Source organism: Pelmatolapia mariae, linkage group LG15 (genome assembly GCF_036321145.2).
Source record: "Pelmatolapia mariae isolate MD_Pm_ZW linkage group LG15, Pm_UMD_F_2, whole genome shotgun sequence".
Taxonomy (NCBI): Eukaryota; Metazoa; Chordata; class Actinopteri; order Cichliformes; family Cichlidae; genus Pelmatolapia; species Pelmatolapia mariae.
Genome location: NC_086240.1, coordinates 2715226 through 2733523, shown reverse-complemented (window position 1 = coordinate 2733523; position 18298 = coordinate 2715226). Strand labels below are relative to the sequence as shown.

The following is an 18298-nucleotide window of genomic DNA, read 5'->3' as shown; positions in this document are numbered from 1 at the left end:
CGACAAATGGAATTTGCACTCTCATGCAGACACTATAGAACAGGGGTGAGTAACTCCAGGCCTCAAGGGCCGGTGTCCTGCAGGTTTTAGATTCTCACACCTGAATCAAATGATTAGTTCATTACCAGGCCTCTGCAGAACTTAATTTAGCCATTTAAATCAGCTGTGTTGGATCAAGGACACATCTACAACCTGCAGGACACCGGCCCTTGAGGCCTGGAATTCCCCCACCCCTGCTACAGGACCTTGAGGGTAAATAATTGAAATAGCCCTTGGCATTGACCGCTAAAGTACTGGACTTTTAGACAGCCAAACCATCGATACACACATGACTTTATTCTTACATGAGTCTCTACAAGTAGTTTAAAGGGTTTAGTATGCATATCACCAGCCAATAAAGAGAAACACCAATATCATCTCGAGCTTGCTCTCCTGGCAGTTTGTGATAATGAAATTGCCCGTCCACTGAGAATAATAAGGTGTTCCCGCTTAAGTGTCATATAAAAAGGAAGCTGTTTGCTCTGCTGCCCTTCCATGTGCATTACTTGCCTTCCTACCAATAATGAGCCACATGCTCTCACAGTCAGGATGTTGCATTCTTTTAAGTCTGCCTCGTTTCTCCCTTCAGCAGTTTCTATTGCGTGAAGCATTTTGAAGTTGAGAGGGGTTTATTTTATTCATGTACGTGGTAAATATTGCAGTAAAATGAGCATGTACTACTGTATAAGTAATGATGGTTTTGAAACTCTAAATGAAACGTTTTTTTTTTTTTTTTTTTTTGCAGTGGGAGATCTTAGATACTAATTTAAACAAGCCATTCATTGGGGACTGTACTTTTGCAGGGATGATCTTCCGAGTGTAAAAGGTATCGTGGAAAGTGTTGGATTGGCAGAGTTATTTGTGTTTTCTGAGAGGTTAAAGGAGGTAAGGAGAGACGGGGATTTGGTGATGTGTTATCAGGTGCAGTAATGAAGAATCGCAAGCCGGAGGGACACCTCCTCACTGCTAGTCTTAACACACAGTGTCACTTTATTTCTCTGGAGAGCCATTGGTAGCATCTCTGTCTCTCCTTGCTTCCATCTGCCAGTCTCACTCTCCTGCTCTGGCTCTCTCCATCTTCCAATCTCTGCTTCCTTTTTTCTTTTTTTTCCATCCTAGTCTCTGCTTCCATCTCTCACATCCTTTTGTCCTAGACTCTTTTTGCTTCCGCTGTGTCACTTCTGTTTATGTTTATCTCTCTCTTTGTCTCGCTCTTTGTCAGTCTTCCTTTCTCAATCTGTGAGCGCAGACATCAAAGGCAGTCTCAGACAGGCCGTCTGCCACGGCTTCACAAGGTTACATGAAATACGAGATGAGAAAAGAAGTGTCAGGGTGACAGTTCAGTTTAACCTCTTAGATATGTCGTGTGGCATCTTTAAAGCTGTCATGAAAAGGACACACTAAATGATTTTTATGTATAGTTTTTGTCTTGCAGATAAATCCCTGAAATCTCACATGTGTTGCTTTTTTCACTGCATTTTTGTATTCTGAATGAATGTAATTATTGCAAAGAGTACGTCGGTCATAATTGGCCGGTAAAACATTAGCATGGAACACATTTCCCACCAAATCTCCCTCCAACATAAGCCTTTCTGACAGTGCTGCGTGCTTTTGAAGAGAGACATCACCCATGGTGCTCCAAATTCATTTGACATGTGATGGCTCACCACTGAACCAGAGCCGCACAGTCGCATAGTTAGCATTAGCCTTGCACAGCAGTAGAAAACCATATGGTTCATATTGTTTGGGGTTTTTTGGCTAATTTGGGCTAAATGTAGTCTTTTAGCAGTTTTCAAATGATCCTGTTCTCACATATTAGGGAAGGAGGTACAAAGTGGTAATGATTTTTATGATTTTCATTTTCTTTTAAGTGGATGCAACCTTGGATAATCCCTAAGAGTACCCCACAAATGCTAGTAGCAGATACTTAAATCTTCTATGTTTAAGTTTCAATCTTCAGGCTTGTTTATCTGAAAACACAGTGCGAACATGTATTTGATGTGTCACACATCCTGTTCACTTTGCCAGTAAAGTGTCCTTGGGACTGGTGGTCATGCTTACTACCCAGCTCGCTTCCTTGTGAGGTTTGGGGGTTTGGTGGCTCTGCAACTGTAAGTGAGGATTTTTGCCACAATCACAAAGTCTCAAATCTGATTAACATCATCTGGTTTCCCTTTTATATGTTCCAAGTCTTTTTGCCAACAAAGGATAAAGGGCAGTTTGGTGTCTCACAGCGATCCTGAGTTGGCTGAAGGTTGTGGGCAGTTGTTTCATAAGACCCTTGAGGTCAGACTGGAGAGAATTCAGCGCGTGTGTGACAAGAGGAAGCGGAAGAAAATGGGAGATGGTAATGAAGGAGCTAATTGCTTCCAGTGGATTTTGAAATCGAACGCCAACCCCCAGTGCATACACCAGGCATCACACAAATGGAATATTGATGACTAAGGCGAAAATAAGAGAAAATGACCCCGCTATGTGATCAATATGAAAGCCACAGATCTGTGCAGAACATGTCTCAACAGGCAATACATTTCCCCTGGTTTTTATGGATCCGTATACACTTACCGCAAGCTTTGTATTGCTGAAGTGCACAAATAATACATATCAATTTGCACTCTCTATTATTCAGAGCAACAATGCTATATTGATGCCTTTTTACAGCTCTACAGAAACTTTGTAATTACATCATTGTAGATAACGCTGTAACATATCATAGTACGGTAAGCTTCTATTTGGAATTTACTGTCAGTGTAATTTATGATAAACTAGCTTTGACATACACATATAGCCATTTCCATTCATCTTTTTTGCTAGCTGTAGAGTCAAACTATATAGAAACTTGTTTAGCTTTAAAAAGAAACACAACACCTAACCTGTAAACCTTGGGTTTGATATAAACATAGAATACTGTTGGTATAATAATAATGTTGACCTCTAATTTTAAAAGAGACATTTAAGGGACACAGTACATATATTTTGACAATAATTTTAGATCCTAATATACAACATTGTACCCTACTGGATTCACATGTCGGTCAGGCTGATCATTTAACCTCAAACTTCTGCCTCCATAATTATTCATTTATAATGTAAATTAAAAAGAAATTAAAGTTGATGATGAGCATGATTACATTTTACCTGCCATCAGTCGTTAGCAGTGTTGGTCAAGTTACTTGAAAAATGTAATCAGTAACTAATTACTGATTACTTCCCCCAAAAAGTAATACCATTACTTTACTGATTACTTATTTTTCAAAAGTAATTAATTACTTAGTTACTTAGTTACTTTTTAAAAACACGATTTACAACCTGAATAGGCGATAAAGCAATAGATCTTTCAGCCCAATTCTACTTTTTCTGCATAATCTATCATACAAAATGTAATCAAATGGAAAAGTCTCTTTTTAAAACTTGTTTTATTAGTTTTAGTCTTTTAACTTTATGCATCAAGCAAAAATTAAATTATATGCAACATTCTCTGACTGGAAGAATTTGTTTAACATTTAAACCTATTTTCTGCACATTCCAGCACATAAAATAAAATATTTTTTTGTGTTTACACTCACTCTTTCAAATAGATGCAAGTAAACCACAGCAGAAAATAAATAAAATCAAATCCTAGCGTTCTGTTGCTCTATTTTCACCTGTAAAGCAGGAGTGGGGCAGGCGGAGGTTTGCCCTGGTGCAGGTGTGCCGCAGCGGTCAGTTGAAGAATCCGCGAGTTTCTCTGTGAATTTCCCATTACGTCGTAGCACTCGCTGCTTGCTTGGAAGTTTAGGAGTTTTTTTCGCTGTAAAAAGAAGTTTTCTTCCCACGCACAACGGACACTAATGTTTTTGTCACTTTTTATGGAATCAAACTCAAAGTAAGGTCAGTGCTTCCACGCTTTAAACGCTGCACGCTCATACTCTCTCCCGCACTCGATATATTATCCATTGTTGATCTGCACACAGCTGTTGCCAAGAACGTCGCACTCGCTTACGTCACTGTCATGAGACATTCTCACAAAAAAATCACGTTTTTAGTAACGCAGTAACGCAGCGTTCCTACGGGAAAGTAACGGTAATCTAATTACCGTTTTTGCAATAGTAATCCCTTACTTTACTCGTTACTTGAAAAAAGTAATCGGATTACAGTAACGCATTACAAGTAACGCGTTATTGCCCATCTCTGGTCGTTAGTGATATTAACATGATAAACATTTTGGTTGACATTAAAATGTTGACCAAAAGTTTAGGAATTGGCAACATTATGTCAATATGATACATCTAAGGCCCCTCAGTTTCCCTCATTTCTTTATATATTACTAGGAAAATAATAAAATAAATGAGAAAGTTTAGTGATTTACTGAAACTAGGGATAAATGGAAATAAATAATTGGAAGAAAAGAAAAAGCTGATTCTAATGAGCTAAGTCCAATATTTGTTATGATCACCCTTATTGTTCAACACAGCCTGACTTATTATAGGCAAGCTTTCTTGTAATTTCTTTAAATAGGTTTCAAGAATAGTTTTCCAGGATTCTTAAAAAACATTTCAGAGCTCTTCTTTGCACGTTCGTTGCCTTTTGTCCTGTTCTTTGCCAAGATGATCTCTCATTAATAATCAGTAATGCTGAGGTCCAGGTTCTCGGGAGGCCAATCCATGACTGATCATTGTGGATGTTTTTTCATCCTGGTACACTTTTACTGTCGTGCTTATATAATAGTCCAACAGGTACAAAGAAACAGTCTCTCTAGGCTTGTTGTGCAATTTGAGCAGCATTCCTGAGATAGCCAACCTAATTAAAGTGTGCTGTATAGTAGAGGGATGTTGCCATGACAATAACCTTTCTACCTTAGGTCAAGGGAGAGCAAACTAGATCAGGTGTCTGGAGATGATCTAAAGGATAACACTGCTGCATGCCTACAAAGAAAGCTTGTACACAGAGGTACTTCCCGTGTTCGGTTTCAAATCACAAGTGTTCTTCGTTTAAATGCGTTCATTGCTGTGTATACAGTAGAAAGGTTGCTTAGTATTCAAGTGAGAACAACTTCAAGGATAATTGATTTGGAAAAGTGAAAGACGCAGCACTTTATGAGTCTCAATCAGTTGGGAAAATTCAGCCCTCTAACCATTTTTGCTGTCAGTTTGCCATGCAAGAGGCCTTCGGGCAAGATGTGACAGAAGGCCCACTCTCAGTGTAGCTGGTTTTTTTTTTTTTTAACAGAATATATAGTACTGGCTCTCTCTGATGCTAGTGTTAATGTTCAATAAAGCCAACCGGAGCGAGGGGCTAGGCTCCCATTTTATTGCTGTGGATGTAAAAATCAATATTTTATTAATAATCTGAAAGTGTTTTGAAAGAAATTACAGCCCTTTCTGGGGGGAGCTTTTGGATGCGACATGCCGCTGTCTGTTTTTCTTGCAGTTATTACAACACTATCGTTTTGTTTTTGATGCCCAGCACAGTATAAAGCTTTTGCGAAGAACAATATTACATGAATATACAATCAGGCGAGCTTCTCCACGCTGTCAGTGCTTGTGTAATTTCTAAGATGAGATGCATAAAATCAGTAGAGATGGGAGGAGGGCTTTTTTTTGATCCTCCAATGTATATTCTTTTAGCTCTCTGTGTTGTGCTGTCTCAGTGGTAATAATGGGTTTCTATTTATTCCCCCGGCACATGGATGAGGGCTTTCACAGTTCCTTTGTTTCCTCCCATACTATTTCCTCTTGTCTCGGCGCAGTGCAAAGACACGAGTTTGACGCCGAGGGGAGAATTTCCCCACGACCGGAATCAGCGCCCCTTCATCCCAACGCCTCACTCCCCTTTTTCATTTGTTTCTATCTCAGTATTGTCATTCTCATCCTTCCCTCCTTTCTGCCAGCTTCTCAGCACCGCTCCCTCATGTTTACATATTGCCTGATCCGAAACAACAAAACTGAAGCTCGCAGCGCTCGTGTGCTCCCCCTCTCTCCCTTTTCCTTTCTCGGCTTTCTTCTTCCACATTTGTCCATCATGACTTGTTTGTGAGTAGTATAAAGGAAAAACCGCAGGACAGTGAGGAAATGAAATGACACATTGAAATGCCTTTTGTTGGCAGGTAGCATTGTAGTTACCGTCACAGCAGTGCCAGAGCAGTTAGTAGGTTTGGTTCATGTTGTTCTTGAGGTTGAAATTTCTGAAAGGTGACACCTTGAACAGTGCGCCTTCGGAGGAGGAATTATGTAGTCGCTGCAGGTTGCTGTTGCCAGCTTAACACACAACTGATAGTGAGGGTGTCTCTATTAGATTCACCCAGACCTACATTGACCATGCAGCACAGAAAGCTACACTGAGAAATTGGGAAAACAGATTTCTAGAGTTTTCCCTTTCCCCTCACTCCTCCAGCCCTCCTCGTTTTCCGTCTCCAGCTGTCTCACCTTACTTTTAGCGTCGATTTAAAAAATGGGCTCAGGAAGTCACTTTGCAACAGCCGAGTGATATAAAACTGTAAAATCAGACTAAGTTTGATTTATGCGCACCATTAGCGGGGAATAGTGTTCCATCATAAGTAGCCTGTCTGTCTGGAGGCTGTACGCGAAACCCAAACCCACGGTCGTACAGATAGGATTTTATGATCTCAGCTGAATGATGGGATTATCATAGCTGTAATTACGGTGAGAAGTGCATTGTGTATGTGTGTGCTTGCCTGATGGAAGCTTTTGTGCAACATGCAGCGGCTCCCTATTTACTCAGGCTGACTCACAATGAATGAAGAAAACAACACACATGCTTGTTTCATGTTTAGGAGATTTTATAACAAACGGCAGAATAAATGCGGTAACGACCGGCTGTAGTCTTGTGGAAGAGTGCGATGAATCATAGCACGGCACCGCAGCAGGCGGCTTAGCTGCTAGACGTTAACGCCGAGCCTCGGCGTCTGCCAGAAGATGCATAACGCCCTGAAAGTAACACTTTGCTTCTTTTCTCTTTCCCATTCAGCGAGGGAGGAGAACGTGGCCACCTTCCGCGGCTCGGAGTACTTCTGCTATGACCTGTCACAGAACCCCATCCAGAGCAGCAGCGACGAGATCACGCTGTCCTTCAAGACCTGGCAGCGCAACGGCCTCCTCCTGCACACGGGGAAATCCGCAGATTATGTCAACCTGGCACTGAAAGACGGGGCAGTCTCACTCGTCATCAATCTAGGTTCTGGCGCTTTTGAGGCCATCGTCGAGCCGGTCAATGGAAAATTCAATGACAACAGCTGGCACGACATCAAAGTGACACGCAACCTGAGACAGGTAATCGGGGGTAACGGCGATGGACGGAGTTTGGAGACACAGTTTTGTTTTGTTGTTTTTGCTTTAGATAAGCTGCTTCTGAGAGCTTTTGAGAGGGAGCTGGCATTAAGAATGTCACTTTGTTCTGATTGGTTGTCATTCCATTGCTACAATTCAGATACATTATTAAGACAGATGCCATTATACTTTTAGTTGTCTTTTACAGAGATATTTTTTATTTTAATTTAATGTCATTGTCTAATTTCTTTCTTTCTTAGCAACTAGTCAATAAGAACATGGAAAAGCAGTTCCGCAGCATATTCTAGGTACCGTCTTTCTAGGTGTTTTCCTCTCTCCTGTTTAGCGGCGTATTGAACTTGAGCTCCCTGTGTTGTCAAATTAAAGTTATCAGATATTTCTGTTTTGCTTCACATTCCTCTAAGATGACACTTCTATCAGGCACTGTCACTATCGCTTTCCTTTGGGAAACTGTTCGTATGCTTGTGTAGACTACACACTTCCACTTTAAAGGCAGACACAGTGTTTGCCTTTCAGCCATCCATTAGCACTGTATTTATAGCACAGATGATCGTCAGGCTTTTTAAAGGCAGAGATACATCTGTATGGCATAAACTGAATTAGTAATGCGACATGTATTGTTTCCTATCATATTATAGTAATTTATAATTAGCTTTTCTTACTGTTAAGTGCATACATTAAATCTGTCTACAGGCAGCTATATAAAGAGTGGAGGTAGTAGTAGCGACACGTGTGCATTTGCTCATTGTGTCGGCCGACCTTTGGTTTGTCGGCAAGGTGAGACAGCCTTTAGTGTTGCTCTCAGAGCAGCGGAACAAGTAAGTGGTGATTTTCTGACCCTCCCTGACAGTAAGCTTTTGTCCCACAGGTTAGTAAATAGTTGTTGCTGAGAATCCCAACAGGATAGCCCGTAGTTTAGAGGTTAGAAGCTAAGAGTCAAGGGCTGCTGGCTTGCTTTCTCTCTTTCTTTCTTTCAACAGATCTGTCTTTCTATCATTTTCTTTCTTCTTCTTTGAAAGGCACAATTTGTTAGACTACAGGCGAAAGAAACACTGCAAGATTTGTGGGATTTAAGCCGTCCTACACAAATTTGATGTGAAAGTCCTCTCTGTGGTCCTCGTTGATGTTTTCATGTAGGACTCTGGTGTCGAATATTTGGCTAGGATGGCACGATGCCTCGGATCTCTGGCAAATCGCGCAGTGTTTATTCACTGTAACACTAACTCATCCATGATATAAGTCATTTTTACTACTAACCAATATCTAACCAACTAATGTACTAACTAACATCCTAATTCCTCATCGTTGGTTTTGGTTTTTCTTTTCTGTCCATCCTTATTAACAACCTTTTTTGTTCACTATTCTTTTGATTTCCTTTCTTCCCCTTTTTCTGGAAAGCAATCAGGCATTGGACACGCTATGGTAAACAAACTACATTGTCTGGTAGATATCATTCTTATTGTCTTTTTTTTGGGTTTGCCGTGTGTCCCCTCCCCCTCTCTTCTTTTATTCGTTCTCTTTGAGTTCCATCCTAGACACTCTTATCAAAAAATGAGGAGATGGGTTTGTATTACCAGGCAATTCTTTCTTCGCTTCTTCTCAATTTCCTCCCTGACCTGCCAACAACCTCCTTCTTTACCCCACAATCCCCATCCTGTTTTTTTTTCACTTTGGCTTTTACTTTTTTCTCTTTGTTTCTTCCACATTACTGCAGATTTACGACAAATAAAAATAATTGACTTCTTTGCCTTTGTCAGGGCAACTTACTTTTTATTTTTATTTTTTTTACACAAAAAGTCCCCATTTTTTGTGAGGACTGTCGTCCAGAACTGACAGAAGCTTACCACAATCCCAAAGATGGTGACCTCGACAACGGGCCCTAAAAGAGAAACTATCAAAAAATGGCAACCCCTAACCTTCATTGCGGGAGCTCTGACAGTTGTTTCCAACACACAGTGACGCATGGCATGCCCACACCTCATTGACCTGTCACCACCCAAAGTCATATAACAAACGTGTCACCCAGAATAACCACTAACACTCTAATTCATCCGCTCACCTTCCACCTATCACCTTCTCATTCACTTTGCCCTCCCCGTGTGTGTTTTTGTAGCATGCTGGTGAACGTGACGTTTCGTGTGTTTTGACTAACTCCGATCACCCTTGCCCCCGGGCCCATATGCGTAACATATCCAAGAATAAGCAAACTGATCTAGGATTATTGGTCTGGTGTAGTGACACGGGCACTGCACAGCATGACACCTGAGCTAAACCTGATCAAAGATCAGCATGAGCTATTCTGAGAGTGTATATGAATATGGGCTCTGGTCTTGATTGTGCATGAGCGCAGCAACCTGTGTGGCTTGCTCCAGCTTTGTATGGCACCATTGATCCACTTACCCCCCTTACATGTCCAGTTAAGTGTGTTTAATTTGCCTTCTAACAGTGATGACCTTGGTTTGCACATTGACGTGGTGTGAAAAGCCTTCCCTTTGTTTTGCATGTGCGTGGGTATATACATGTAGTCGTCTGCAAGAGAGGGGAGAATGTGAAGATTGTTGGTGTGAGAGAGAACGTGTGGAACAAGTGAGGACGTGCGTGTGCACGTCTGTGTGTTTAAGTGCAGTCACATAGTGTACTGTAAATGTCTGTGTCTGCAGTTACAGATAAATCCCGAAACCTAAGACAAGTGGAATCAATTTGTCCTTGGTTTGAACATTGTACTAACCCTCCCCCAACCTGAAGTTTCAGAACCAAACCTAGAATCCATTCTCTTACTCCCATCAAAGATAAAGAAAATATGCCTCTGCCATATTTTCTTTACCTGTCCTGTGAATCCTATGGCAAAAATTCCATTAACAAAATCAAAAAACGCTGTCTTATCCAAAGGTTCAATGAAAAACCAACCTATCGTCAGGAGTCTTAGGAGACGTTCATATAGCTCGTTTTGAATGCAGACCAAGGAAGGAGGTGTGTTGTATCCGCAACATAGAATCTCAGAGTGTAATAGCTTGGCTTTGGCTATGTGTTGCCCCTCAACAGGTCACAATCTCCGTCGACGGGATCCTCACCACCACTGGCTACACCCAGGAAGACTACACCATGCTGGGGTCCGATGATTTTTTCTACGTGGGTGGGAGCCCCAGCACTGCAGACCTGCCTGGATCTCCAGTTAGCAACAATTTCATGGGCTGTCTGAAAGAGGTAGGAGGGGCTCGAATGGGAAAATAGGTGCATTATCAATTAGCGTACCATGCTGGTACTTCACGGTCACGCTCTCTCAATCTGCGCAGTTGTTTTCAAAGTGTACAAAATAATAATCATTATACTTGCCCTGAAAGGAAAGAGAAGAAGAAAAAAGAAAATTACATTATCAATTAAAGCTGCTGAGTTGGCAGAGGGAGTATCAGACTTTCAATATTCGCCCCCTTAATCTAATTCATAACACTTACTGCAGTTTGTATGTGAGAAAATATTCCAAAATTGCTTCTGTCACATGTAATTTGCAGCATCAGCTTGAGTGCGCTGCTAAAACGCCTCCCAATAGGCGGCAATCTGAAAGAAATATTTGCTTATGATGAAATACGAAAACGCATTGTTGTTTTGGGACATTTAGAATGTATTTGCTGGCTCTTTGAGTTTGTTAGAACCAAAAGACATATAAAGTACCCCATTATTTTTATTCTGCTCAACATTACTTATCCTGCAGCCAGTAATAATAATAATAAAGTGCGGGCTGGTGGCTCTTCATGGCTGTAAAAAAGTCTGCATTGATTTCTGCACTTCAGCAGCACCGTCAGGAATAACCTTCGCGTTTTACTTGTGATTCAGTTTGTCTTTATATAATGATACTTCTTATTATAAATTATATTTTATTGCTTTTTTAAAGGTATTTCTGGGCTCTTACTGGGCGGTTACACTATTCTGTTTGAAGGCTGTACTTTTCTACACTTAAAATATCTTTTTCTGTTTTCATATGATAACATTAAAGCTGCTGCTTTAAACTGTTGAAATTACAGAAAACCAACTCCTCACGATGGGAATGCTACCTGAAAACTGTTGCCATAGTTATAGCACCAGTGCAAGCTGAAAACGTGAATAACAACAGTGGCACTGAAAAGATGCAGGCAGTCGTTCAGTGGGGGATACAATTATTTAATCCCCTGCTGAATTTACAAGTTTGCTCACTTACAAATAAATGAACAGTCTCTCGTTTTTATGCTAGTTTCATTTTAATGGAGAGAGACAGAGGGCGCCAATATGGAGCCTGAATTCTGGCTGTGATATAGGGGATCAAATACTCAATACTAATTACGTACATAATACTTATGTTTCTCTCCATTAAAATAAAGCTGCCATAGAAATTAGTGACTGTTCACTTATTTGTGAATGAGTGAAAGTGAGAAAACTTACAAATTCTAGCAGGGAGTCAAATAATTATTTCCCCCACTGTACATAAAATGCTAATTGTGGCTCCACGGTGTAGTGGTTAACACACTCTTCATCTTAGACATGAAAGAGACACATTCCCAGTGTCGGTCCCTAGCCTAGATGAACGTGAGGGTTGCATTAGGAAAAACATCTGCCATAACGACTGTGCTGAATCAAACATGTGCAAAATGTCGACAGGGCTGATTTATAGGCCAATATTAGCCATTTCCTGGTGCGTTAGTATTTTGGATTGTTATCTGTGTATCTGTGGTTTGCCATAACATGCAGTATTTCAATAAGAGGTAACTATTAGCTGGTATTTTATTATTGTATCTATTGGTATTACTGTTTCTAATGGCAGATGCATGAAAATTAAAACAATAAAGAGAGGACAGGAGAAACACCCTTCAAACGTGTTAAAAATGTTGACATTTCCCAGTTTTTCCACCAGAGGGCACTCTGTAACATCCCTGCTGGCAACGTGTGTTTGGAACGCCACACACAGCGGACACAAACACAACAACCAGCTAATCTCAGTTAGCTGGGCTAACCCTACTTGGATAAACAATGACACATATAACTGTTTTAGGAAATCTGGTTATTTTTCATGGTTCTGATATATCCAAGTGTCAGATTTTTGTGTCAGATTGTTGTTTCTTGGTCCAAAAAGAGATGCCAATGGAATATTGACTTAAATTGAGGTTTATAAAGGCCAGCAGAGAGCGACTCCTTCGGTTGCCCAAAAAAATACAGTCGTATAGAACAGCGGTCCCCAACCTTTTTTGCGCCACGGACCGGTTTATGCCCGACAATATTTTCACGGACCGGCCTTTAAGGTGTCGCGGATAAATACAACAAAATAAAACTAGTACCGGTACCGAATAAAAGAAGATTTATTCATAACACACGTGAACAGACCCAGGAAAACCGAGTTAACGATAAAAACGATAACAAAATAACGCTGAAAACTGATAAAAACCCTGAAAACCATACATTTCACACCTGAGCCTCAACTCTCGCGGCCCGGTACCAAACGACTCACGGACCGGTACCGGTCCAAGGCCCGGGGGTTGGGGACCACTGGTATAGAAGACTATGAGTCATTTGGCCTACTGCTCATTTGACCTGTGAACCTAATGAATTTTTTCGGTGAGTTTATGATCTCAATTACGAATTTTAAGCGTTATTGAACACATCATCATGTCCATTTTGTAAATTATGTTCTCATTAGTGCCCAAAAGGATTATAAAGCAGAGCATGCTTTAGTTCTAATTTGTGATTGACAAGTTATTATGTGAGAGTGCAGTGTCCCTCAGTGTCCCTCAGTTTCCCAATCAGATACATCAGACCCTTGTCATATTTCAAAGCACCAAGATGGCGAGAACCAAAATATACAGCTTTAGACTAGAAAGTGAGGTCTCACTAACCAAAGGGGACCTCCCCGTGGCTATCTCCATCAGTTTTATCCAGTTTATGGAAATATTATACAACCTCATTTCTCACAGGACTCACTCTATCCTCTCATCCAGGCTGTTTTTCTCTTCCATTACAATCTTCTCAATTTTGACAAGGGCTAGTAAAGTGTATGATGTGCTGGCAAACTCGCTGGGCCACTGTCCAACTTGACACACACACATGCAGGTTTGGGTGACGGCTAAGGGGAAGGTCACCTTGTCTGAACTGTTGTATGTTTCGACTGAGTGGCTCAGATTGCTGTTCCTTTAGTCATTACCACCCTGGCTAATGCATCCCTCATCAGCCCTCAAAGTGCCATGACCCTTTGTGTGTGACTCTCATACACACAGATACATGTTTATGGAACATGCTCTGTGATTAAATAGTGTTCAAGCTTTTGATTGATTGCCAGTGTTTGTTTTAGCACCAATGTGCCAAAACGATACACAGTAGAGAGAAGAGGACTTATTCTACTTTATTGTTTTTATAGATTAATTAATGCATTAATGGGCTACCTGGCATGCAGCAAGAAGGAATGATCAAAATAACCAAAGCACACATCCTGTTATAAAAATTCTCTTCCTAGCTGCGTTGTGTTTCAATGAAAAATGAGCATCAGTATGTATATTGTCTTTTTTGCAGCCTGTGAAAATCTGTTGATGTTTAGTTCTTGACAGTACTTTACAAAGCATGAAACATAAATGAGCAGTTTGGCCAGTTTGCTGCAAAGCAAGTCTCTCTACAGCGTTACCAGTAGTCTAAATACAGTTAGAATTTTTTGTATCAAAGCAACACAAAGTGGATAACAGTAATATCTGACCTGTGTGATGGATATCAGGGAATGTACCTGGACCCACTGTGTTTTTTCCAAAGCTTGCAGTTCAGTGTTTGACTCATTAATTGAATATTGATTTGTGAACACAAACGTGTCTCCTGTGCTCTGCAAGTTAGGCATAATTGTTTGCATTTCAGTCAGGACGGCTATAATCGAAAGAAGAAGACCAGTATTTGGCAAGAGGTATGACACTGATTAAGTCAGGAGGAACATTAAAGAGGAGCTGGTGTGGATGTGAGCTGCAAAGTGGCTTGCAGTTGTTCAAATTGCTAAAGCAGCTTAAATGTTGCTCTTTATACAATTTGTGAGATTTGCAGAATGGATGTGGGAGCTGATGTGGCTGTCACCGAGATCAGCTGAGCTCCAGGATTGCAGCTGAGTTTGGTTTTGTGTTTTTGCTTAATCTGATTGTAGATTTTTGGGTATATTTCATTACCATTGGTGCATTAGAGCCAGTACACAAGGCATTCAGTAGGTACAAATGTGCATTCTGAGTGGCTGCTGGCAGTTGTAAGTGAAATAAGTTGACAGCACTGTACAAAGCACGAAAAGAGCTATTCAGTGTTCAGTGCCAAAAACCTTATGATTGCTTCAGAAACAGAGAACGTTCACCTTCAGAGTAAAACGTTGTGACTTACTGCTGCAAACTAATCTGCCATTGTCCAAAAGTTGATTCTGTTCATCTGGACGTTTTCAGTGGGAGAAACGTTTCATCACTCATCCAAGTGACTTCTTCAGTCTCAGCTGACTGCAGGTTTCCCCAGTCGTATAAACAGTACATCTGCATAATGACTGAAACCAGCAATAGGCTGGGAGGTCAGTTCCTTCATCATGATTATTCAAATTTTCATGATCATTGATCAACAACCACTGATCAAAGTCCACTGATCAATGGCCATGAGTACCATTCACAGAGAGTTGGGGAATGGCTGCAATCACAGCATTGTAAGATGGCGATCTGCCAGTGACCAAAGCAATCACCAGGAGGTTTTTGGTGCAGCACCCTCTTTGTGACCTCCTGCAACCACTTGCCAAACGGTTGGGGAATGCACATTACTAGCAGCAAGTAGCCGTCAGGAATGCGATGACTGGTCTCTACATCTTTGCCACTGAGGTCACACTAAGTCAGCAAAGGTTTTCAAACAAGTAATACAGCAAGTGCTGGAGTCGTGCTACCTAAGTGTGCTTACCCTTCTTCAGATGTAGGCAAAAATGATAAGCCCACAATGCTTTTATTAATCCTGTAGGAAATTACTTAGTCCTCTGCATTTAACCCATTCACTCAGTGGGCGGCTACCGGGGAATAGTGTAAAAACGGTACCTTGCTCAAGGGTACTTTAGGGTAGCCGTTCGCTCATGGGGCAGGCACTCCACCTACCCTCCACCAACTTTTTTTATAGGCACTTTTGAGAGCCTCAAGATCACCTTACAATAGTACAATAACAGTAAGAACAATACAATATAATAAAATATTGTACTCCTTAGCAAGATTGGATTTCGGAAATATTTTTGCCCTTTTTAGAAAATAAAATAAATAAAACCTACACGTTTGCTAGGAGGTCCTTGTTGGTACATAAAGAGACAGGGATCCATTTAAAATCTTAACACGGACAATACAAATCTATTATTCTCTGTCCTTCCACCACTTGTCGAGGAAATATCTGGCTTTTTAGCTGTTAAATCTTCATCAGCGGTCATCAGCTAGTTTCTAATTGGAAAAAACCCAAACACTGTCTCTGAAAAAAGCCACCAAGCTTTTAAAGAAGCAAATTTGAGCCGATAAATAGCTTGCATATTTCCTGAGCCACGATGCGGAGACGGTTGTATAAAATGTTTGTTTCCATTATTATCTCAACAAGCGTGACTCAGCATTAGCTGGCACTTGAGTGTTAGGTGCACAGAATCACGAAGTGATTCACAGTGTGTGTTTGGTTAGTGGTAGTGTTGTGTGATGCTCAAGTGTTCATCATACATAGCTCCATTAAGTGGGCACGATGCCAGCTGCTACTCAGCACCGTGAAAATTGCTCACAAGTGGCACCCTGATCTCCCTTTCATACTCTTATTCATTAAAGGTATTTCTTTGATTGTTCCATTAGTCCCACATTGTACACATGTGTGCATTTCCCCTGCGTGTGTTCCCTGTGTATCATCCCTTTGTCTCTCAGCCTCTCTCTTGTTGTCCGTATTTATTCCTTCCTGCCCCCTCCGCCTCTTCCTGTGGATTCAATATCCCCACATAATGAGGGAATGATTCAGTTGAGTTTGGCCCGCTGCTCAGATCAAGATGCGTCAGTGTTTCTGTCTGTGTGTGTAATGTCTGGCTCGAGCACTTTGAAATGCTGGTGAAGCAGGAATGTTGGTCTCTGTTCATTGTGAGACTTTTTAGAAATTTTTTTTAAAGAACACCTTTTTAAGCTGATGAATACGCTGGTGGAGACATGTGTCGCCACAGCGAGCAAATGCTTCCTTTTCTTGTCTGATAACAAAAGAGATGCCTGCGTGCTGCCATCACAACCCCTGTCCTGTTCAGTCTTCGCTGCACTCATCTGCGCCCGTAGGCTACATAGGATCTCATCCATACACGATGCAAGCACACATGTCCCACCCACACTCGTGTTCCGCCATGTGGGCTGCGGTGTATCACGTGACCGACTGGCCAGTGGGCACACTCTGGTCAGCCTGATGTTTGGTAGTGCCGTGCAGTCTGTGCCTTCTGCAGCCCCTTTGAACTCTCACTCCAGGCCCCTTCAAGCACAGGGCGGCACTGCGTAGTGGCAGACTATGGGGGCGGCTGAGGAATACAGTGTCATCCCTGTCAAGAGAGGAGGAGCAGCATCCAGGAGGTGGAAGCAGAGAAAGAGGATGTTGAGTAACAATCAGGGAAGCAAGTATGTCAGGCTAGAAAGTGGGAGTGTTAAAAAAAAGAGAGGAGATGGGTGACAGAGTGTAGGAGAACAGAAGTGAAGTGCAGGTGGAGAGGAGAGAAAATCAGGATGGATGGACATGGAGAGTATGATGAGTAAGTGAGAAAAAGAGGAGAAGGGGCAAGAGACCAATATTTGACATTTGAGAGAAACAATGTCGTCATCAGTTTTGTGTTATTCACTGCAGTATGTTCAGGCAGTGCTTCTTTTCCCCTCTATTACAAATGCAAATGTCACCCTGTCCTTTTAATAATTTGACTTTTTTTAATATCTCCTTCGAGGGGAACACAATGATGGATGGGTACAAACAGAAGACTTTAATGGAATACCTTCACCTTTCCCCATCACACTCCCCCACAGGGCTAAGCTGTTCCACTGGTAAACAGTTTTTGTTTAGAGGATTTGGCTCCAGGTGACACCTTTTGTACAAAACACCTTATGCGGCTGAAACACAGGCTACCTGTAAATCTTATATAATGTGATAAAAATAAAATTGCTGAAAGATATTTTTAAATTCTACAACCACTTGCTCGGGGAGAGCACAGTTGTGGCTATGATAACAGTGAGCATTTGAGAGGAATGATGTTTTTAGTGTCGATAAAATTAGATCTGTTTTGTAACTCTTTTGAAGGAGTGCAGCTAAAAACAGATGTAGTTTTTTTGAGTTATTTGTATCCATTGGGTAACACGGGTGAAATTCTGTACTTGTTATATATGAATACAATACAGAAATCGAGTTCACGACTCCTTGCTTCAGACTTTGCTGAAGTATTTCACACATGATGATCCTATGCAGACTTTGTAAGGTGCAACCCACCACCATTTGTAATGACCTATAAATGGTGGTGGTCTCTGTCACATAGAGACTAACAACCATCTGCACTCACATTCAGACTTATGGGTAATTTAGAATCACCAATTAACCTAACCCTAATACTTGCATGACTTTTAACTGTGGGAGGAAACCAGAGTACCCAGAGAGAAGCCACTGCAAACAGCCAGACTGTGGACCTTCTTGTTGTGATGCAACAATGCTACCACCATGCCACCGAGATGTCGATCCAGGCTTAACAAAAGTAGCAAAGCTATGATTACAGGCCTTTTCCTTTTTGTCCTTGACAGGGTAAACCACAATAAATAGCAGTAGCATACAGATGGTGTGTGTATAGTTGTCTGCCTCTTATAACCCTGGTGATTTTCCTGTGGTTGGAAATCTTGTGTGATGTTGTGAATTTTGTGAGTCCAGGCAACTAACTAGTCTCACTAGATTGCATCATGTCATCTCAACAAGAACAAATTAAGTTGTTGAATTTCATGCAGATCCTA

At 41.2% G+C, this 18298-nt stretch overlaps 1 protein-coding gene across 11 annotated transcripts in view; it reads left to right on the top strand.

Moving 5' to 3' along the window:
• The window catches only part of nrxn3b (neurexin 3b), a 314465-nt gene that overhangs the window by 68695 nt on the left and 227472 nt on the right, over positions 1–18298 (top strand). For 10 of the 11 annotated variants that reach the window (XM_063496537.1, XM_063496541.1, XM_063496540.1 and 7 more), the window contains exons 5-7: positions 7006–7307; positions 8724–8747; positions 10368–10529. In XM_063496537.1, the coding sequence (XP_063352607.1) occupies positions 7006–7307; positions 8724–8747; positions 10368–10529 (488 nt within the window). The remainder of the gene's footprint in view (positions 1–7005; positions 7308–8723; positions 8748–10367; positions 10530–18298) is intronic. The other variant, XM_063496538.1, reaches the window with a different exon arrangement.